This window comes from Rhea americana, unplaced genomic scaffold (assembly GCF_003343005.1).
Source record: "Rhea americana isolate MKP2758 unplaced genomic scaffold, rheAme1 scaffold_13, whole genome shotgun sequence".
Lineage (NCBI taxonomy): Eukaryota > Metazoa > Chordata > Aves > Rheiformes > Rheidae > Rhea > Rhea americana.
In genome coordinates this window covers 4,615,060-4,639,229 of record NW_028185372.1, presented here as the reverse complement: position 1 = coordinate 4,639,229, position 24,170 = coordinate 4,615,060, and the positions used below count along the sequence as shown (strand labels likewise).

General features: G+C 36.4%; 1 protein-coding gene across 2 annotated transcripts; it reads left to right on the top strand.

Moving 5' to 3' along the window:
- The first annotated feature begins 76 nt into the window (after window positions 1-76).
- Window positions 77-23,945, top strand: PAIP1 (poly(A) binding protein interacting protein 1). Of its 2 annotated transcripts, none has more exons than XM_085326407.1 (11): window positions 77-483; window positions 1,562-1,731; window positions 5,847-6,035; window positions 9,549-9,661; window positions 11,639-11,750; window positions 13,016-13,141; window positions 16,964-17,070; window positions 19,249-19,366; window positions 19,500-19,554; window positions 20,295-20,388; window positions 22,474-23,945. In XM_085326407.1, the coding sequence occupies exons 1-11, from the start codon at window positions 219-221 to the stop codon at window positions 22,565-22,567; spliced, it is 1,443 nt and encodes a 480-aa protein (XP_085182533.1). In that variant the 5' UTR covers window positions 77-218; the 3' UTR covers window positions 22,568-23,945. The 2 variants fall into 2 exon arrangements, with proteins under 2 accessions (XP_085182533.1, XP_085182534.1); XM_085326408.1 differs by lacking the exon at window positions 77-483 and adding an exon at window positions 894-996.
- The last annotated feature ends 225 nt before the right edge of the window (window positions 23,946-24,170 follow it).

Here is a 24,170-nt window from a genome sequence, read left to right as displayed (position 1 = left end):
GGGTTGCCATGGCGACGGGCGGTGCGAGGCCGGCAGGGGGCGCTGCGGGCGGCGCTGGGCCGCGACCATCGTGGCGCTGCGAGGGGGGGTGAAACTGAAAGTGAAGGGCTGGGGCCGCCGCCAGCGGCGAAGCGCGGCGCTGCTCGCGGGCCCGAGYCCCCCCCGCGCCGCGGCCTCCGCCTCCCGCCCAGGAGGGCGTGAGCCGCGCCGGCCCCAGCATGTCGGAGAGTTTCGACCGGGCTCCGGGCGCCGGCCGAGGCCAGGGCCAAGGCCGGGGCCGGGGCCGAGGAGGCGGCGCCCTCCTCAGCGGCGCGGGCGCGCCGGAGAGCGGCGGCGGCCGCCTCGAGGGCAGCGGTTCCCACGGCCCGGGCCCGGCCGAGCAGCAGCAGCAGCAGCAGCAGCAGCACAAGCCGGGCGGTTTCCCGCAGCAGCAGGAGCCGCTGCGGCCGCCGAAGACGGCGCCGCCGGGCACCGGAAACGCAGGTACTGGCCGGCCGCGGGGGGCCGCGCCGGAGGCCGCCGCGAGGCCCCGGGCGGCCGCGCTCCCCCGGCAGGCGCGCCGGCGCGGCCTGCGGCCCTGCGGCCGCCCCCGGGCGAGCGGCCGCCTTCCTGGGTGGCGGGCCCGTGCCCAGGTGAGGGAGGCGCGTTGCGCTGAGCCTGCCGCGAAGCCCCCCCTGCGCGGCCTTCCCTCCGTCCTGCCCCCGGCRCCGCCGGGCGCACGCACATCTGTGCGCGCCTGGTCCCCATCTGCTCCTCCGACCGCAGATGGCCGCAGCCTTCCTCCCGCTGAAGAACTCTTTGATTCGGGCCTACAGGTTTGCCAAAAAGAAACCCAACCCAACAATAGCACAGAGCGTTTGTTGGCTGGCTTTCCCAGATAGCTATCAGATCCTGTTTTCAGCAAGCTTAGGGGCTATCCCAAAGAGAAAACGTGGAAAATAAGCTTAAAAAGAAATACAGTTTGATTGGATTTTTGGCTGGTGATTTGTAACAAAGGTAATAGCTAAAAATCTTTGAATAACGTGTTAAGATTTAGCGAGGCTTGCCCTTGCCTTTGAAATCTGTGAAAACAACTACAAGAGAGCAAGCTTAGCAGAGGCAGATTTACTAGTTTCTCCAGTTAGCTCTCTTAGAAAAAGTGTTTTAATGGTAGAGGAGAGAGCTCCTCTTTTTTTCTCTCACCTTCACATGAATGTTGCATCTACTTTCTGACTTGTGGAAAGGCCTCTGGTGTTTGCCAAAGTCAGAACTTCTTACATTTTAGGAAAAGCAGTAAAAATGGAGCCATTACTATAAGTTCTAAAGTAAAACTGGACTTTAGAAATTAAATCTCTAAAGATTGTCAGACCTAAAGTATTTAAACTGTTCTRCAGTCTAAAAAGGAGTACAGTATCACTTTGAGGGGAAAAATATCGTGGTAACATTGTTATTGCCTGTTAGAGCAAGTAATTCCTGTTCTCTTTCCCACACTGTCCCCGGAAAGTTGTGTATTAGGTTATATGAATGCATAGAAATTCCTTGATGTCYAAGAAAAGATATTAATGTAACAAAATCTTTCCAGAACACTTGCGACAGACAAGGATTCCATCTGGATCACAAGATAAAATTTCAGTTCCTGATTCTGGACCACCAATGGCTAAACCTCAGGTGGCCGTGGCTCCTGTGGTAATCTCAAAATTGTCTGTTAACGCACCTGAGTTTTATCCCTCAGGATACAATCCAAACTTTGCAGTGAGTATTCATCTTCTCTGCTTGATGTATGCTAATTTATTTATATTGAACTTAACAATATTTTCTTCAGATCTTGTGTATTAGAGAGCTTGAATGCTGCACTGGCCTAAGAGAATTCCAAATTTGGATAACAACCACCTGAGACACAGAATGCTAAGTGATAATGGGTGAATAACAGGGAGTACTTCAGAGTCTTCAGTGTGGGATGATTTGCTAAAGTTAACTGAAGATAACTGCATTCCTTCTTAATTGCACCAGGCATTGACTTCACCAACATGAGAGCAAGCTGTTTCTTCTGAGACTACATCTGTTTAGCTGCATCTACGCTTCATTTTAAGTAAAGGCTTAACTGTATTTAATTAAGATTTCTCATTTTTTTTGAAGCAAGTGTGGAAGACAGCTTTAGCTCGTGTTTTTCTAAGCACAGGTATCCCTTTCTTAAATGTACCGAGCCTTGGCTATGATTGACTGTGACTGCCCAACTGTTTGTACCATCATGTGTCTTGTATTACTGAAAGGCAAAATTACAGTATCATCAAAGGAAAAGTACGGTTGGGCTCCTTTCTAGCAGCTGTCTATCTACTATAGAATATATTGGCAGCCAGGCTAGGGGTAATCTCGGATCTGAGTTGTAGATGCCCCATGTAAATACAAGCTGATTGCTTCTTATTTTCTACTCCCCYGTCTTACATGTTACTGGTACAGTAATTTTATTCCAGGAGAGACCTATGTTAATCCTGTAATGCCCTTTTGCCACACAAGCAGACAAAATCTGGTGTGTGTGKGGGGGGGAATTACGACTTTTACAAATATGGTCAAGTATAATAAGCAACTAATTTAAAGCAATTAGATTTTGAATAATTAATAGAAAAATACTTAAGTTGAATAGTAAATAACGTGTTTAGATGTTTTAGAGGTTTTTTTTCCTCACTTTTATAAAACTCATGTTATCTGGATGTTACAAGCTACGTCAGTTTACTGAATAAAATTACTGTTCCGAATAATGCAAGCCCATAGCCGATAGACAACTGTTGACAAAATACCAACATGAACATGCTTCAGTGAATGGATAATCTAGGGGGAAAAGAGTGCTTTGCCCCAATGCATGTTTCCAATAAAAGGATTTCAGTTCCAAGATCAGAAAATGCTATTTGGAATGAATACATTTGCATGCATGTAATTACAAACACTTAAGGCCAGTGATGTTGCTTTTTGACTGTTTTACATAAACACACAAGCATGTGGGACTTTCTAGTTGCCATGCTGTAAGAATGGTATGAATATAAGTGATCTATTAATAAAAATAGCTTTAAAATGTTAGTGAAACCTAGAACAGTTATCTGRAGGTATGTTTGGTATGCTGTAAGGATCCTAATCTAATCAGAGTATACTAGACATGCAAGATCCATCACAATCTGATAGACATAAAATAGTGATCCCTAAGAATTGTTAGTCCTTCACTATTACATTAGTAGATTTTTATTTTGTTATTTTAATGACCAGATTATTTTAAGAAACTGGGTTCATCTGCAGCAGTGTGAAATTTAGCATGCTTTGCACAGGTTTGAGTTTTACAATGGCAAATAGGAAGCAAAACAATTTTGAGAAACTTGTTTCTCTGAGTTATAAATAATACTTAATAGCTCTCATTTAGAATATTCCCTAGAGTTTTAACTATGAAAACTCACATTTCTCTGAAATAATACACAGCTTTTTTTTGCTATTTACTAAGCATTTAAGCTTTGGTTGCRTATAATCTGAAGGAAAAATAGCATCTTCCTAAAAGGTCTGAGGAGAAATAAAGTTGATGATAAATTGATGGTGACTAAGACAGTTTGTGAGGAAAAATGTTTTGAATGCTTCTCAGGTATAGCAAAGTAGTGTTTGGCACGTGCTGGAGCAGAGGCTGAGAGCAGATTTGGATCGTAGATCTTTTCCTACAGTTTGGGGGTTTTATGTTTCTGTAGATAAAAGAGGGATCTTACTGTCTATGTAGACTTTATTTAGCCATTATTATGTCTTTAAACTTATAAATGGATTCTTAGTAGAAGAGAGGTAATGTTAGAAAGAGCAGCTTCTTTTGCGAGCTACAGTATTTCCTACCACCTGACTATGAAGTTCTCAAACAGATTGTTTGAGGAGATGTTAGTTCTGCTGTATGTTACTAATAAAAGCTACAGTTGTTACACAATGTCATGTTTTTGAGGAGCAGGATAGTCTAACTTAATTGTATAGTACTTTTATTGGGGTATTTGAAATTGTCTAGTAAAAGTTGATTTCCTTTACAGAGCTAGAATATTTAGCAAGTTATATAGAGGCCTGTTAGCTTCTGGAGCCAAGGAGTAAAAGCACCAAATTGTTGGAATCATAGAATACTTTAGGTTGGAAAGAATCTCTGTAGGTCATTTGATCCAACCAGCAACTCAAAGCACAACCAACATGGATCAGGTTGTTCACAGCTTTCTCGTTATCAGTAGTAACATTTTGTCACAATTTCTTTAAGTCAAGGTGATTTTTTTTTTCCCTTTTTGATGGGCCAGATTAAGTCCCTTTAAGTCTTGTTCAGTGTTGGCCATTGGGCAATTATTCTACTTAATTAGATATCCCAGGAATGCCTTTCTAGTTTATCTTGTTATTTTGATGTGTCCCCCATTAACTTAAGTTGTATACCTTTAAGACATGGGTTTTTCAATAATTTTGGAATGTATGCAAGGTTTTCCATGTATGCAAGGTTTTCCATGTGTTCCTTACAGGCCCTGACATTAATGTCAGTACTTGATTTTTTTTCAGTAATGTTTATCTGCATTTCTCTATAGCTCATATCATGGTCTTTCATTTTTCACAGATGGCACAGTAGAGGAGAAACTGAGGCATTTTGGAGCCAGAAAGTAAAAGACATCTGCTCCTTTAGGGAAGTGAGGGAAGAGAGAGAGAGAAAATAAAAGCCTGTTCAGTGTATATATCTCCAAAAAAAAGAAAAAAAAAGTTCTTTAGCTTAATTTTTCCTTGCAGTGTGTTTTAAATCTTATTAAATAGTCAGTTGAGAATTCTGTTATCCTAAATGTTACCCTTCAGTTTTGAATCACTGAAGTTGATTCTTTAGTGATTTGTCTTTGGGTTTTGGCTTTTACTTCTGAATGCTCATGTAAGAAACTATTTGCAAAATGAATTATTTGTACTGTATTAGTTACATCACAAGTTATCTCATTCCTGATGCTATTCCTTTTGTGACTGCAATCATTCAGGAGAGTATTGAACTATACAGAATGTTACGTATGTCCATTCAAAAATTGACAAAACTATCAGCATTCTGTCCCATCAGTGGGAGCATAAATGCTGATAAGTCAGTATTGTGCTAGCTCCTTTCTTTAGGAAGCAGGTGTGTTTACTGTCCTTTCTTTCAACATCAGTAACTGCTGATTAATGCCTTACTACCTAGCTTCATTTGATGCCTTGTGGTCTTAGTCCATTGCCAAGCAGTTTGTTGACTTTAGAAGATTAGTTTTTGTAGCTTTATTGTACATGGAAAAATTACACTATATTTACTAGATTTCTTCAGTTTCTCTTCTCCTGCTTATTTGGAGCACTTTTTTCTGTAAGCATAAAACATTCTGTTTCCAATTACTTTTTATTATACTATTCTGTTATCTTCAGTACTATTTGTGTATGCATCAGGCAGGAAGGGTTCTGAGGCTCAGTTTGGTAGCTTTATTCTTAACATATATACTTATTTTTTTGTTTAAGGGGTTGAAAGTTAGCTGATCTTACACTCAACTTGGCAAACCATTTGATTTGCTTTTTAGTCTCTCTCTCTGACATGTTTGGCTAGGAGACTCTAATCTGTGTAATGACAACTGACATAGTTCTTAGAATTACAGAACTTAATGGAGCTCTCTGATGCATTGAGGTGTATGCAGTCTAAAAATGTTCTAGTATACTATGTTTTTTCTTAAAAAAAAAAAAAAAAAAAAAAGAAAAGAAAAGAAAGAAAAAATCCCACATGCGGAGTCTCAGGAGTTATTTAAGGGCCGTATAGCTACTTTTGGAGATGGTATGTGTAACAACTTTGTTTTAGGTTCTCGTTAAATTGTTGGTATATTCCTTCACTGTTCTAGGAGTCTTCCTTTGAAGATGGGTGTGATGGCTATCTGACTTTGACAGAGTATGTACAAGATTTCCTGAATCATCTCACTGAGCAACCAGGTTGTTTTGAAACTGAAATAGAGCAGTTTGCTGAAACGCTGAATGGCTGGGTCACTACAGATGAAGCTTTGCAAGAACTTGTTGAACTCATCTATCAACAGGTAGCCTGTGTATACTGTTTTGTGATGTGGATATTATGCCTCTGTTCCCTAGTCCAAGATACACATACGCATATAATTTGTTAGGTAATTTTATATATGTAGTATTTTATTTTGACTTTATTTTTCTATTTTTTTTCTTTCATTTTGGACTGAACAGTATGGGGAAAGTTTGTGCCTAGCAAACTAGCTCAAATGAATGCTCAAGTGTGGAGTACTTGCTTGGCTGATAAATTCCAACAATTTACTTCATTTCCTTTCTTCTGTCTTTGGATTTCTGGGGGCATATACTGGAGTGCAAATTACAGCAATTAAGAGTTATATTTCAAATGTTTTATGGTAGAGATTGAACAAAGCCTTAAGCTATGTCAGAATTCTCCATTTTTCTTCTCTTCCACAAAAATAAATGTTTCATAGTACTTAGATATATTTTCTTTTCATTATTTGCTATTTAAAAAAAACAAACTCCCACTCATTATACATACTACCCTTTGGGAAACACACTGTTATTGACTGGCTTTGTTCTTTTTTTGGAATCTTATCTATTTCAGAACAGCATAATTGGAGAAAAAGAAAGCTAGTCTGATGGGTAACTAGGTCCAGTCTCATTGATGGCTATGGAAATGAGGGCAGAGACCTTGAATTGAACTCTGTACTAATTGAGGGAGCCATTGGAAAGAACAGCTTAATCTGTGTTGCTAAGCAAATGAGCTGCTGTTACTGTCTTTTGGTCTTGCTGCAGAGAATAAGATTAATAAATTACATTGGGTATCTCTTAATTTCCTGTGTTGGTTTCTGTCAAATTCTGTTTTTTAAGGATGAGAACAACCAATCTTTTATTCACTTTTTAAGTGCAGATACTTGCACRTTGTTTTTTCTCGTGAAATAAATGAGGGTATGTAGAGCTGCATGACTGGTCATCATACAGTACTGTATGGTATTAAGTTTCTTAYTGTCATACAGAATTGATGTACATTTAATTCAGAACATAGTTCAGCCAGCGGTTAAGAGAACCTGTGCTTTGTTCAGCTGCATTATTTTTTTTCCATCTTCTATTTGGACACATGGGAGTAGAGATAATTAAAGACTAAAATATGCAATATTACTTTATTGGAAGAAAATGCAGGAAATTATCCCACATGTAACACTTCATGTACATAAATAAATAGTCTCATATTTTGGTGTAAAGTCTTTAATGTCACCTCCTCTTCTCTCCTCCTGTTTAAAACAACAGTACAATGTTGGGGGATGGCTGTGCCTTCCTCAACTGAGAAACAGTGGATGCAAACAATTTAAAACAATATTTATGTGAGAAATAAAACTGTAGCTCAATGTAAAAAAGCTGTCTTGCTATCTAAAAGCATAAGACTTCAGTTTGTTTGTAGATCAGGAGAATATAGCATTTGAATGCCAGTCAATTATGTTTATTATTCTTTCTTGAGCTTCTACTCAGGCATTTGTGTTTCCTAGTCCTAGCTTATCACAAAACATCAGTTAACATTTATGAAAYGCATTTATAAGCCATTGCTTCAGTGATGTTGATTTAACCCAACTGAGCAGAACTACAGATGCTAGGTTTGTCAAGGAAAAAGGCTAAAACAAAAAAACTCATTTTTTGTACAGCTTTTCCCCTCATCTGGGTGTCAAGTAATTCAGACTTTCCAAAAGATTATCTACTTTCCCCTGTTCTAATTTATTTATATCTCTATCCAGAGTGAAGTGTCAGTTCTCCTGTCTTCCAAAAGCTGAGCACTCTGACTCAATGGCCTCAAGAATCCTGGTTGTTGTGTAGTTTGCTACTCTTATAGTAACTAAAATTTCTCAAGCTGTGCATTGATAAACTAGCCTTTATGCTTAGATTCTTTTTTTTTTTTTTTTTTTTTTTGAGTAGGAAATAAACTGGATTTGCCAGCAGGAAAAGCATTATACTGTAATTGGTTATTAAGATGATGTTTTAAGTGATTTTTTTCTCCTTTGGTCTTTGGTCTTTGTCTGATGTGCAAGGACATAATACCTAAAATTGAGTTGCTTTAGTATTTGATACAACCACAAATGAAGACCAACTAATTATAGGAAGGCAATGATTATAAAAATGCAGCTGAGGTTTGAAAAATATTTATTGTTGTTCGTTTTTATTGCTGTCAGTAAGGAAAGTTGTGCTCTTAATTAATGCATTTTACCTTTTCTTAAAAGCACCTTCTCAGATCCAGGCAATTTATTGAACAGCACCAAAATGCTTATTAGATGTTTTAATAACTCTTAATGGATAGTTTGGCTAAATCAAATTCACTGTAGCTTCCAAAAACAGCTCAGTTCTTTACAGCAATATGATGCAGATTGTACAAGTGCACTGAGTGCATGTTTTCCTCTGCTTGTAAAAGGTAACTAGATATAACACATTGACTTGTTAACTGCAAGATTTTTTTTTTCAAACACTTAAGCAGAAGCCTGCAAGAGCATCTGCAGTGCAGACAAGTATTCAAGGTGTAAAAAGAATGTTCAAGGATGATAAAGCCAATGGAGAGAAGTTTAATAAATTCTCAGTATCCATTCTTCCTTTGGTAGAGCTGATGGAGTTTCTTAGTCCAGTGCCGCCTTTCACTGAAGTTGTATCTGAGAAATAATCTTAAATTTGAGTGTCACTAGAGGAGAGTTTAAAACAAACGAACAGTAACAAATTGCCAAAACAAGGGGATGTTCTGCTTGAATTTCTAAAAGAGACTTCATGAATTTCTAATTATTTTTCTGCACCTCTAGAAGTTTCCAAGTGTCAGATTTAAAGCAAAGTATTTTCCAGGCAGTGTCTAACTCAAATTATGGAATTTTATTGCCATCACCTGTGTTTTAGTTGATAACAGTGTAAGTGTTCAAAGGAAAAGGAGTCACTTTAGAGAGAAAATAAAAGACACATCAAGGACTACTGACTGGAAAGATGCAGTTTTAGCAACTTCCTGATTCAGCACTTACTCTGCAGATTGCTGATGAGTGAACTAGGGGAAGTATTTATCTTTACTTGACCTGTTTTTGCGTTCTTTCCCTAAACATTCACTATTGCCAGAAACAATTATGGGCTAGATAGCCCTTAGACTGAATGAAGGTGAATTTTTGATTTTAATGGCCTCATTGCTCCTCTAGAGAGTGTGTGTCCTTAAGAAAGCATCTTAACTCTTGGTTTTTGTATAAACAGGTTATAAGTGACATTCAGACACTCAGTGTCGGTCACAGTGCAGAAGTAGAGTTGAGGACACGTGGCATAACRCTGGTTGTTTTCTTAAAGCCAAGAAATCACAATATAATGAACTTCTCAGTGCTGAAACGCAAATAGCAAAGTGTTGCTGAGGTACAAAACTTAACATGAAACAAATAGTAATTCTTGTAATTTTTGATAATACTGCTCTTCAGTGGTCTAGTCAACTGTTGATAAACATTGATTTCCAAAATGCATTTAAAGATACTTCCTAATAATCTAATCATTACTTTGATGGATAATTTATTTTTTCAAATTTATTTTGGAAGGCCACATCTGTCCCAAATTTTTCCTACATGGGAGCACGGTTGTGTAATTATTTATCTCACCATCTAACCATTAATCCACAAAGTGGAAACTTCCGACAATTGTTACTTCAAAGGTCAGTATCAGCCTGTCATTTTAAGCCTATTACTCCTGTTACATGTCTTCCTCTTTTGTGTATGTAACTCTTAACTCAGTGGGTAAAGTAGTATATCTTTAAAACCGGAGCTTAAATTGAGCATTATTAAAGCAGAGGTGCATACTGGATATCTAATACCTGTATGTGTATTATTTTTAATACAGAAAAATAATTTTAATATAAACATAGGACAGTTCAGGGTTCTGTAGGCTCTTTTGAACTCAGAAGAATGTTAGGCTCTTTTGAACTCAGAAGAATGTTAGGCTCTTTTGAACTCAGAAGAATGTTAGGCTCTTTTGAACTCAGAAGAATGTTAGACTGACATCAGATTACAGGGGGAATCTGAAAGATAGTCAACCTTAAAAGTACTCTAAAGGTAAATTATACTTATTGTCCTTGTCCTTGACTCTTTACTTACTTCGTTGTGTTTTTTCTTCAGTAATTACAGTCAAAAAAGTAATTGTATAAAGTTTATTCACACATTGGCTAATTGACTTTGCATGTGAGATAGGCACACAAAACGCAGAAGGATAAAGTATCTAAATTTTCARTTACAGAATTTTGTGGGCTTACAGTTCACAAATGATTAGACTTCATAGTTGGCAGAAGCGTGACTTATTTTTAAATGGATGTATTTCYTTTTAAATTGTGTTAGTACATTAATACTTCCTGATTATTTAGAAATGATCGCTTTGAGGACTTCTAGATTTTAAGCTACAGGTTTATTTTTCATTAAGTCTCATTTAGTCCACCTGTGGTTAGGAGCAAATGCGTGATGAACTTGTAAGTACATCATCAAAATGCATTTCTGTAAAGCAGAAGCATTTCCTTATGGAATTGATGGAAACTTTTTCATTGTCTTAAAGCAGATGAGCCTTTTCTCTTTCAAAATGACTGCAAACCACCATTTTTATCTTTTTTTCTTTTTTAAATATGTTTGCTTCTTACAACTGTTAGTCTTGTGAAAGATCCATGTTATTAGTGATTAGATACCAGAATATTCTCAGCCCATTTTTGAATGTTCTGCATCACTTTGTTTTTCCTTTCTCTGATTTGTGAGTATACTTGTTCCTTGAGCAATACCATAAAGGAAATCCCTGTTGATGCTCAATTGTCTATCTCATTCCTAGTTTTGAAGCCAATCCAATAAAAAAACATCCCTTTTAGCACCTTGAATCCACAAATTTAAGGTTGCTTATATTTTTATTGCCAATATCTATAAAATGGTGTGGGGGGGAATATGAACAAGCTAACAACACCTATAGAAAACCTTGATGTTTCTAAGCCCAGCCTTGTATTCAAATTTTGAATATTCCAACTCCTTAGATTTTTTTCAGTTTCTCAAGTGCTCTTTAATCTATTGCATAACCTCTGATTTGTTCTTAATGGTTATCTTGTGTTCCTTTTATTTCAAATACTGAATTCCTTTTATGAGCTGGTATGTAAACTTGCATGTTTTTGAGACAATTGTTGAATACTAGAAAAATTACCTCACTGCAATGTTATCTGAAATTATAAATACTACTAAATCAATTCACTGAATTTGAATCCAAGTGTTAATAACTAAATTATGCATAGCTGTAACTTAAAATAGCAGGATGAAGAATTTATGAAATAAATATAAAGGCATATAAGACAATGAGACTGCTCAACTAAAACTTCTTGGACCTATTTTCTGAGATAAACAACCATCTTTTATTTTTACTTGCTGTAATTTGCCCTATTCTGTTCTCTCAGACTTCATGGTGTTTCAAAACATAATAATGTAATCATGTTTATTCATATACAACAAATCCACATTATCTTTGTGAAGACCTCGTTTTCTTCACAATCTGTATTGACGTTTGGTGTTTAACAAGTTTCGATGCAGTTTATTAGTTCTTAGCATTGCTTTGTGTAAGTAATATGTTGTGTGTGCTGTGATGTCTACAGATGATTTTTTTTCCCGTGTTTCAGGTGTCGAACGGAGTATGAAAACAGAGATCAAGCTGCAAAAGGAGATGAGACTACTCGAAAACAATTTCATGCGTTTGTGCTCTTCTTAGCTGAACTTTACCTTAACCTAGAGGTAAGAAGAAAGTTCTGTGTCATTTTTTTTGTTAACGTTTTTGTTGTTTTAAGCAAACACTGAAATGGAATATCATTTTGAGATTTTTTTTAAAAGGGTAAAGGGAAGAAAGTCAAAGAACTTCAGAACGATTTCATTATAATGTGCATCACAGAAGCAGATAAGCAAAAAAAAGGACAAGAAGGTAGAAGAGAAATATATCCAGACGAATACAGTGTAAGAGTTTATACAAAGAAGCAACCATAAAACACCTTTCCTGAAATCTGTSTAGTCACAAGTGTTTTCTCTGTTTACCTTGGAAAATTGGAAAGAACCTTTTGATGTTTTCTTTTGTTTTCTGTCTTGAAACTACCAGATTATTATACTTAAGCTGTATATTTCCTATGTTTACCAGAAGTAGATCAGGATCAGTAATCCATRTAATTCAGTATTCTGCCACCATTGGGAGCTATTAACAAATGTTTGAGGAAGGTGTGGGAACCTTCAAAATGAACAATTAAATGCAAACTTTTAAAAAAAACTTTCCTGAAGATTCCGTCCTTCGCTTATATATAAAGCATGAAATCTTGTATTTAGATCAGTTTCTCTTATACAGATAAGAAGAGAACACCTTCTTTGGTACACATAAAATTTGTTCGACTCTTACATCCATGAATTCAGTAATCTCACTAACTTCTGTAGTTTTCTTAAATATTTTTCTGGTTTGTTTCAATGGTTTGATTTAATCAGGCACTGTAAAAATGTTCTCCTGGTATGAGAAAAGAAACCAATGCTCTGACCCATTTTTGTTTGTAAGTGGGCCTTAAAATTTACTTAATCACTTGCAAGAAGTAAAAAAAAGAAGCTTTCCAAAGGGTGTGGGGGGTTGACAAGGTTTGTGGAGTATTTCCTTAACTTAAACCATTTTCTGTATTTATAAATTATATAAAGAATGCCTTCTAGAAGCAAGCCATTGTACAGCTGTAGAGAATGCATAATGGAAAGGATGGAAAACAGCACAGGATTCCAAGAATTTGGGATGATGTGCACCATTTGTCAGGCATTTTGCAACTTCCTCCAAGAACTGATTAACAAAGAAACAAAATACTAGGCATGCACTGTTTGTCAGACTTGCAAGAATATTGCTCAGTCTGTATTGAACATGTGCTGCATGCTCTTCCAACTGAAGAGCCCATGTATGTTGATCACAAACCAGCATTTGCGAGGGAAAATGTGACTAATTTCTAAAACTTAAATCTTTTTAATGGGTTTTTGGTCTTCTGCAGATTAAAGGAACAAAGGGACAGGTAACACGAGCGGAAGTTCTTCAAGCTGGCCTTGGGGAATTACTAAATGCTCTCTTCTCTAATCCTGTGGATAACAACTTGATATGTGCAGTGAAACTGCTGAAGGTGAGACAATAGTTTTAAAAGAAGAAAAAATTGTAACTTCTGATTTTTCTAATCTATTATAGTCCTGAATGAAAGAGGGCGTTGTCTGTATTCAGCTTAAAATGTATACATATACGTATATATATATATATATATATATATATATATATATATATATATATATAAAAACAGCCTAGCCAACTGACCTGAGGCTTGTGCCTTTAAAATTTTGTATATAATTCCCATCAAATATCTCACTCAGTTAATCAGAAGAAAATAGACTATATTAATACTTAGGAATAATAATTTCTTAAATACTTTAAAGGTCAGAACTTTAAATAATTCAGTAGAAATCTCAGATAAAATCTAAACACTGCCATTTTATTTCTTCACTCCTCTAGCTAACTTACAAATTCAGATTTCCATGGCAAATCTTAGATGCCTCAGGTTGTTCCCTTCTTAAATTGAACAGCTAACGAATTTTGTTAAACCTTACTTAAACAGTAATAATTAGCATCTATGGAAAATATTTCTCATGCTTATTTAATTCTTGCAATTTAGKTTTTTTGGAGAGGGGGTTGAGGGGATAGTTTGCCTGACTGCAGGACCTCTCTTGTCKTCTTGTTTGTATGATACAAAAGAGCGCTATCTAAATTGAAAATGTTTGTTTGTAAGTAGTTATAAGTGCATTGGTTAAACTGCATGGAACAAAGGTATATCTGATTTCCTGAATATATGTGGCATCCACACAAATGCCCATTTTCAAATAAGCCAGACTGTTCAGGCTGAATATCTTTCATTTTGCTGATCAGCTATTCAAAACTCTGCTGTGGTATCTCCCTTTCCTTGTGGTGCATTGCAGGAGATCTACTTAAAACAGTAACACTGAGACTTGAGGATGGATTGCTAGCTAACTCTAATTAGCTTGTTAGTCCTTTGCATCTGTTCTCAAACTGAGACGAGACAGCAAGTTTGTAAATCAGGTTTATGGCACCTTTTATTAAACTGAAGAGAATGGCACATTAGAGCGTGTGGCACAAGAGAGGGCATTTTGCTCTGAAGTTATGTGATGCTCTCAATGCTGTAATTATACAGTTACAGAAAAAGGAAGAAAAGGAGGGAAAAAACACATAATTGCCTGAAGCATGTACACAGTAAAAACATAAAACSTTCCTAGAAAAACTAGCATTGATTGCTGAAGAGGGTCAGGATGCAGTACTGAAATGGTGAGCACTGACAGTGGAAAATCAGGATGATGGAGCTCATTTTTTCTGAAAACCARCAGAGACATTGTCTCAGTACCTGTTAATTTCTGTAGGCATGGGAGGAACACAGGACTGTCAGCCACAGCTATAAGCAGTTCTTGGTGGTCAGTGGGTGACAGGTTTGATACTGGCCATTTCTTGCAGTTGCRGTTATGGAGGTATGTGAAGCTGAGCTGTGAATTAAAGCTTCGTTATGCTTGGAAGACTATTAATTTTTCACATGTGTATATTCAGCTAAGTAGAATTCAGTGACAGGATACATTTCCTTATCTTTCCTTCCCCTCTTCCTTCACCTTGTCTTCCCCCCTGCATGTGCATGTGCCTCCCCAAAAGAAGGAAAAAATAAATTAAGGTCTGTTTCATTGTGGCACAGGCTAGAAAGGATTCCTGTATCACAGATTCAAGATTCAGGCCAACCCAGGCAGCTGCAGCGTATGATTCTTGCTGTAGATCTGTGCAATGGCATGTGGTTAACTGCTGTCTTTAAGTGGAGTGATATGGAGAGGTTTCTGATTAGAGGTAATTAGAAATTCAGGATTTATTAGTTGAAAGGAGGGAGGAAGTGCTTCCTCTCCAGACCAGCATGAGCATTAGTGGAGTTAAACAATTGTCTGTTATTGCTGGAACTCCAACTTGTCATGTGCTTCCGTGCTCTGGGAATGCTTTCACTAGATGCCTGAAAAGGGAAAGAAGCAGTGCATAACGTCAGTAGGTTGTAATTTTGGAATTTGGAATAAGTATAGGTGACTGTTTCACAGAAGTTTTTCTTGGTAGAAAGATGAAAAGTTTTGTGTATCTAGAAGTGCTTGAAGATTGGAAACAGAAAATAAAGAGGCTTTTAAAATGTTTTCAGTAACTGAATGGATCTGTCTTCAAAAAAGCCCTAGCAGACAGGGAAATGTATGTAGGGAAGTATTGTGTTCCTTTTGAAGGAATGGATAGGCATGCCTCTGGGAGCAGTGGGAGAAACAACTGCAGCTGAGGAAATGCGTATAGGATTTTATGCATTACACCATTTGTTGAGCAAGCTGTACTTTCTTTTGCTTAGTACCACTATGAAACTGAGTAAATTGAGTAAACAAAGTAACATACTGCTTTGCACAAACAGCCTTACAGTTTGCGTCTAGATAGAAGAGTAGAACTGAGGCCAAGACAAAGGTTTAACTGCATTTGCTGTTTCTGATGTGAGAGAAAAAAATGTTACTGACTCATCTGAGTGATGGGTTTTTTTTGGTTACATTTTGATTAACACCAAAGAGTTAGGGTGTATCACTTGATCTCTGCAACAAAGGATTCTTTTTTTTTCTTTTTTAGTTCTTTCCTACTGTTTGCATCACTACAAATATATAACCATCTTGCTTGATGAAGACAAGTCTTTTTGCAATTAAGCTTTACTTAAAAAAATTATTAGCCTCCATGCGAGGAACAACTCTTATCTTTATAAGCCGTTGTTACAGAGTGGGAAAAACGATTTTCTTTAGAAGTGAAGATCAAAAATTAAACTATTTTTTTTCTTTTGGTTGGTGGTTTATTTCTTTCTCATTTCCCCCCTTCCTCACCACACAGTGTATGTGGGGGGGTGGGTCTGGGTTTTTTTTTTGGGGGGGAGGGTTGGATTTCTGTCTTAAATTCACATTCTGGGGTTTCCTTTTGCTATAGCAAGTAGAGAAAAGGAAAGAGARATATTACTTGTAATCTAAGCATTTTGAACAAAGATAGGATGTTCAAGCAGGTTGCTTTATAGCAAGCATGAGATAGTGTTCAATAAGCAGATTCCTTCCTGCAGGTGGTTGTTTTAGTAAAAGTTTAGTGTCTTACTGAAACAATAAATGTCTGTTTCTTATGTCTTTTCCTTTTAATAAATGCAGATTTTTACCTGTTTGCTTTGCAGTATATTTATTTTTAATCAAACCACCTTTGTGTTATTACCAAGGGTCAAGGCAGGATTGTAGTAGAAAACTGGGAATGTGAATTGAGTGTTGGTAAGATATTTGMTTTTAGCTTTACGTTTTAGTCCTTTGTAGCATGAGACACCACTCTGAGCACTTTGGATCATGTGACTTTTATGTTGAGTACATTGGGAATTGCTATTAACTTTGCTTGCTATGGTGGCAAACTATTATTTCCTAGTTTAACTCTTAACTCCTACTGTGCAATTGTTGGGCAATGAAATGCAGATTCTTAATGGAAAAGGCTTTCATCCATGGCAGTTCTAGGCAGTCCACTGCAAGAACTTACTGGGCAGCAGTTCCAGACTCGTAGATTTTACATACTAAAATTCAAGCTGGCTTTGTTACATAATTCTTGGCTTCTGTAACACATCTCTGTATGAAATTCTCTGGCATATGTCTGGTGCTAGCTATGTTGACTGAAGTGTTCCTTATTCTCAGGTAAACTAGTGGCTTGCAAAATCATGGTCCACTTTTTCATACTGTGAACTTAAAAGCAATTAGGATCTAGTACTGTTGGTTCTCTGTTGGTTACAGAATCTCTTATGTTGATAACTTTTCTTATTTTTCTGTATTTGATTTAAAACAAATATTTCTTTTTTTTTATTTTACTAATGCATTGTCTTTAGTTGACAGGCTCAGTTTTAGAAGATGCCTGGAAAGAAAAAGGGAAGAATGAAATGGATGAAATGATTCAGAGAATTGAAAATGTTGTGTTGGATGCAAATTGCAGCAGGTAGGAAGGCATTTTTTTTTGTTCAGCATTTTAGTTTTTATTAATCATCTTTAGAAACTTTTCATGAAAAGTAAGGTGATACTTTGTTCACTTCCCACCTATCAAAAAATATTTTTCAATCAATTTTTTTAATCTCTTAATAGAAATAGATACACTCAGAATTTCTAACCTTTGTCTTGATATATCCCTTCAGCGCTTTAGACTCTAAGAAATTAGAAGTACAAAAATACAATAATGGTATTGTGTGGCAGTTTATACTTTTACATCTGAATTTAATGTTAAATATGGTATATATAGGTCATCATCATAATAAGGACATAAAGGAATTCTTTTTTTTTCTTTTCCTGGAGACCAAATATCTTTTTGGTAGAATCTTACTACAGGCTGGCAAAAAAAAGAATGCCCTGCTCATCTATTCTTCTTCTGAATTGCAGTTAGCTCTGTACGTAAGGCTATCTGATTCTGCTGTATTCCATCCTCCAGCTTTTTACAGACTTGTTAAAAACGTAGTGTGTTCAGACACTGAACTGATGTCTTACTTTATGCCTTATGAAGGGATGCCAACAGTACCTACTTAGTAGCATCTGTGGGTTGTAATTGAGCTTCTATGCAGGGAAGAAGAGGAAGGTTCTGCTTCGAGAATTCAGAGAACACTGATGGCACAAGCCACAATCCAGGACACAGAAGGACAAACCTCTTTTAGTAAAAGAAAGAGCTGAAAATACATTTCTTTTTTAAATTTATGAGACTCACTGAAGTTTGTTCATGGACTTGCTTAAGAGAAAAAAGCAATTCCCCTTTCTGTAGGGAAGTCATTGGAGACAGTATTTAATGCATCGGCAATGTTACCATTCACTGTTTGCTAGAGAATTTCCTTGTGATGTAGAGGACCAAAGTTAGGAGCATAAATTAGATGCTTAAATTAGTGTGATAATATCAGTCCCTGTTGCTCCCAACTACCATCCTTTATAAGAAAAGGATCTGCTCCTCAAATAACATGTACTGTAGATTTGATATCTTGATTTAAAAACTACAGCAGTTTCTACTCCATGTGGGCTGCCTACTTCACTACAGAGGAAGCAGAGAGGTAAAGTAAGTCAACCCTCCCTATATTTTGTAACAGGGAGGAAATACACATAAAGCATCTAGATTCAAACAAGAGAATTAACTCAATTTTCTGTAGACTGTACCAAATTCTGTCCTTTTAGATTTTTTTTTTTAATGTTGCTGTGGGAGGAAGAAAAATTACCTTGTCATCAGATTGATATAACCAGTCAAGTAGTTGTAGTTATATATTTTTTTTCCTGTTGTCTGAGGAATATTATAAATTGGGATTCCATAGATAAAAAGCAAAGCTTCTTTGATGTTGATAAACTCTCTGTGTTCTGCTGTGAACACTGTTTTTATCACCTTTAAAATATCCTGTGAAAATAATTTGTTAATTGATGCAGCCCAAAGGTGACATTTTAGAAAAATACATTCTTCTTGTTGTGAAGGAGGAAGCTGTTGCTTAATGTGCTTAAACGTACTGCAATGGCTGTGTGGAGCTGGGAGAGGGTAGTATGAGAAAGATCTCCACCTAAAAGACCAAAATGGTAATTTGCCTTAACTAAACAACATTTGGTAAAGTTAAATCTCGACGTAACAGAAAATGCATCATGTGTGTGCTGTTTCCAATCTTATAAGCCTATTAGTAAATCTTAAGGACTTTGTTTTTATTAGCATTATATTCAGTGATATTGACAGCAAATTAGGAAGAAAATTTTGTTGCTTGCAACTGTGTTATATAAAATAGTTTCCATAAATAGGTGTACTTGTAGTTTATTCTTATYGCTGAATCTATTTTGTTAAAAACATATCTTGGCAGGGTGGGATTTAACATCACAATATACATATGCAAAGTAATTCTGATCTTGTGTATTGTAGCCATTGTAAGAAAGTATTTTGGTTAGCTGATATTTTTAAGCCAGTTTATGACTGTAAACCTGCAGTAACAGGTTTAACAAGCATTAAGCAGTTTTTTCTTATTAACATTTTTCCCCCTTATTCTCTTGCCTGGGTTGTGGTCCCTAAATGATCTTAGGGACCAATTTGTGAATCAGTACTTGCAGGGTAAGACAGGTCTGATTTCTTGCTTAGCACAAGACATTCAAACTTCAGTGCTTTTCTCTGTTTCAGAGACGTGAAACAGATGCTTCTGAAACTAGTAGAACTACGATCAAGTAACTGGGGTAGAGTTCATGCAACTTCTCCATATAGAGAAGCTACCCCTGAAAACGACCCCAACTATTTTATGGTAAGAATGTACTCAAACTTTGGCTCGTTAATATATTGGGAATTTAGTTTGATCATAGAAAATCATGTTGTTGAAAACCACGAACAATTATATCTCTGAAAGCATATAAWTTACTCTATAATTTTATTCTTAGAATGAGCCAACATTTTACACTTCTGATGGTGTTCCTTTCACTGCAGCAGATCCAGGTATGTCTTAAGCTTAGTACACCTGTCTTCTCATGCTTAAGATACTTGTAATTAAGTTTGCCCTGCTGAACTACATGCAAAGTTCTCCTTAAAGTATCTGAAACCAATACATTTAAATGGCAAAATTATGTTTGAATTTCTGGCTTTAAAGTGTGTAATATATGCCCTGTTCTGGATTAAAATAATGCAAATGTTAGAGGGTATGCTTGAGTTCAAAGAATCATAGAATTGGTAAGGTTGGAAGGGGCCTCTGGAGATCATGTAGTCCAACCCTCAAACGAGTGGCCCATACGGGGATTGAACCCACAACCTTGCAATTATTAGCACCACACTCTGAGCTAAACCTAACCAATTCATATAGTTCAGAAGAATTTTGGCCATAAACATCAGCACTTACTGCTGTCTCTCCAGGTAGTCAGAAATAGTCTCGCCTATTTTTGTTTGTCCGTTGATAGACATTAACAAAAGGGACTTTGTTTCTTTGGTGGCTCTTTTTCTGTTTTCTGGGCATAACATGGGGTGACATCCTTTGAAACAAACATCTGTGACTACTTTTACAGTTCTTTGGAAAATAGGTATCTTTAATCTTTGAGGTGATGTCAAAAAACACTGTAGGAAAGAAGTTTTTCTGTATGTTTCATGTCATTTATTGTCTCATTAAATATTTTCAATCTGTGTAGATGAATGTTAATTTATAGGATCTTATTATATATCACTCAGTCTCATTTTTACTGTGCTAGATTATCAAGAAAAATACCAAGAGCTGCTGGAGAGAGAAGATTTATTTCCAGACTATGAAGAAAATGGAACAGACTTATCAGGGGCTGGAGATCCGTATGTTTCCTTTTAGAGTGATGTTTTTCTTTTTTAATACCAGTTATTTTTACTGCAGACTTAAGAACACAGTCTTGACAAAAATGTAAAGCCTGTATAATGAAACTGTTTGCTTTTGTTGTAATTAGGCAAGTTTGAAAAAAATATATTTATCCAGTTGAGAAAGGTGGTTATATTTCACATATTTTTGCACATATGCGAGCATATTCTCTTCTACTTTTTTCTTTTTTTTCCTCCTGAATGAAGCATCAGAGCTAGGAAGTATCAGAAATAAATCAAACAACTCCAGGTTGCCTCATGTGCATACATCTTAGCTCTAGGTGATCACAAAATTTTCAGTCTTTCAAGGGGAAGACGAAAGGATTACAAAGGATTCCAGTTCCTCTCCTTAGGATAGATAGTATTCTCTGAATAAGTAGCAATTCAGTATTCCTGTAGAACAGGAAAAGCAACCTAATAGCAAAAGAGGAATCAGTAGATAGGAATATAATCTAATCTGTCTTTTGGATGCCAGTTTATAATCATTTAATAGGAAACTAGTAGAAGAAATTGGTTCCAGAACAAATCGCTCTGAGCTTTGTACTTACCTCTTTGAAGGGTGGAGAGGAGTCGCAGATCATGATTTGATAGTGAACTTCTGTATATGAGGTAGAGCGCTGTCCTGGATCAATATTTTTGGTAATAAATTAGAACTAACTTCTAGGTGGCGTGTAGTCAAGAAGAGCTGCAGTAACTTTAGAGAATAGGTTTAGATACTAGAACGGTTCTGGCAAATCAGAGGTGTTATCAGAAATGAAGCAAGCTTACATTCAGAGTAAATACCAATGTGAACTGCTGTGCTTTAAAACAAATGAAATGCAAAATGGAGACCATAATTAAAAAAAAAATCTTAAGAGTGACATATGGAAGACAGCGAGGCAACCTTTATGCAAGGTGACCGTGGACCCTTCTTTGTTAGAGGCTTAAGAAAAGCTTAGATAAATGTATCCTGATCCTTCGTCAGCTGCATGACTTGGTTCAGGAAGAAGGGTTCTATGTTTGAATCCCTCCTCAAGCCTCAACTTTTACAAAAAAGGAGAAATGAATAATAAGTACGTAGACATTCTTTTAATGCACAGTGTTCACGATGAAAATTCTTTCCTTAATGTGTTTCTGTGGTGCTTATTGTGGTTGGGTGTAAGATAGATGTTGTTCGTGGCCTCAGCACAGCTGAGGTGCAGCATAGAATCATATACCGTATGTTCAAACTACAACTCCATTGTCCTAACTTACGGTGATGAACCCTCCAGCTGGACCTACAGAAAACGAGCAACATCTAAGTTGCTTTCAGCAACTGTGGGGTGGGGGGAAGCTGTTAAGTGATCACCATTCCTGCCCAGTTTTATTTTGAAACTGTATGGTAGTTTCCACTCTCTGCAATATCAATTATCATTAACAGGACTGAATCTTTCATCTTGCCTAAATATGACAGATGTTCTATGAAATAAAGACTAGTTACCATATAATAGAAGGTAATACCATAATGCAGATGCAAAAGAGAAATGAATCAAGATTGCCTTCTTCCATGGGTCAGCAAATAGACAASCTGTATTCCTGTGCAAAGGGTTTCTTTTTTTTTCCTGAATAGTGTGTGAATAAAACAGTTGATGCAGCGTGTGCACTAGAAGGTTGACCAGGATGTTGACCAATCAAAAATTAGGCTAACATGATGCTTTTTGCACATAAATCAGTGCAGGCACATTACTAAAGTTTAGAAATAAATTATTTTGGATTGCATTATGGATTGCTTTTCTGTCATCCAGGAAACACTATTTCTGTCTTTTAACCCATGGACAGCAGAAGATGGTTTATAATTGCCACAAACTGCAGCAGTTAATACGTATTTGTGCAGCTTGGAGCTTTTTGTTTCTTTTTGTTTTTCTCCTGGTAACCATGAATTTCTTTCCTTCGTGGTTCATGTCATAGTTGACTTTTTTATGAATAAAGCTCTACTTTATTCTTGAAAATTACATAAAAATCTAACCTACTTACTTTTTCTAGAAAAATCTTTACCTAAACAGATATATTTTTTTGGGTTTCTTGTAGGTATTTCGATGACATTGATGATGAGATGGATCCAGAAATTGAAGAAGCATATGAAAAATTCTGCCTAGAATCAGAACATAAGAGAAAACAGTGAGATGCTACACATAAATGTTAGTTTATTAAAGCAGTTTAGGTATGATTAGGATGCAGGGGAACACAGAATTGTAACATTTGTACCAAAATAAGGAAGCTGAGTTTCTTCAAGTACTAACGTTACAGTTTTCATTTTGTTAAAGAGAATCTGCCAAAAATTGTAAACTTATGCCCTGTAACTTAAAATGTTGTGTATATATCATAGTTTATTTTATGTACAGGTAAATGAACAATGTTTTGGCTGCAATAAAATCAATTTAAAAATTTAAAGAGTATCACAATGGAAATAAAACTTAACTAACTGGGAATGGTCCCATTAAATTTTTCATGGGGGAGAAAGGGGATAAATAACTTGATTTAAATTTAATTGCTTGCTTGGTTTAGTATACGTGAGGACTCATTCAACCTTTTCTTCGTATGCAAAATATCTGATTTTTGGCAGGGTTTGTTTGTTTTGTTTTTTCTTGTTTGTTGCTCTTTTGTTTTTTGGGGTTTTTTGGGGGGGGTTTTTTGGTTGTTTGTTTTTGTTTTGGTTTTTTTGGTTTTTGCTAGGCAGAGTATTAGCCGAATATGGATTATCTTTTCTGTTGTCACAATCATGACAAGTGGTTTCTTAAGATTTTTTTTTCCCCTCCTCCCCTTTGCAAAACRCACATAGGTGAGGTCTGGACTTTTTTTTTCCTGGAATAAACATTTAATATATTGACATTGTGAAGAAGCAAGCAGTATTTTGGAAGTCAGGTGCTTTCAAGACCTTTGATTCAGCTATTTTCAACTTTTACAAGCAAAAACTGTCCTTTAAATACTTTGCTGTGTTCTTCAAGGCTACATGAATATAGTTAAGTTTTAACCATGTTCCTCATGAGTATGTGCAGTTCTTAATATATTTTCTGAATGTATCTAACATGTCTAACTTTCTGGCAACCTTTGTGATTTTCTCCATTCTTCTAATTATTTTATATAATTTGTTGTAATTGTGTAGCTTGTGTACCCTCATTCATTTATTTCATAAATATTAACATTCTGAAGCGAACTACTCCTTTTTGACCCAAAATAATCATGTTAATTTTTCTTGGATACTTCATTGTTGTTGCTATCTAAGTTGTATTGTTTCCTGTCATTTGTTGTTGGTTAGACTAAGTAGAACCCCTTTAAAAAAACAAATGGACAAATTTCCCGAAAAGTAGCTACTGTAAAGAACACGTTGTAAATATGCATGTAAATAATTCTGTTAATATTTCACTGTAATACGTTTGGTTAAATAACTTGTGCGTCTGCTAATACAGTGAGCACTGTTTTCTGGATGTTTTATTTAACATACTCATTTAGATCTGAGTTTTGGAAAATAAAAATTAACTAGCTTTGTTTCCTTTGGTATATTTCACTGTATTTTGTCTTTTTGTTTAAAGAACAAAAATGTTCAATTTTGTTCCTTCTTTCTCCTTCCATTTTTCCCTTCCCCTAACATCTCGTTGGTTTTTCTTTAAGTATACAATTGTAAATACTATCCTTTAGTACAGACTGCAAAAAGAAAATTCATAAAAGGACAATATAGTCATAAGTCTCTGGATAAAAATCCAGAAACTAGGTAACTGTAAACTGTG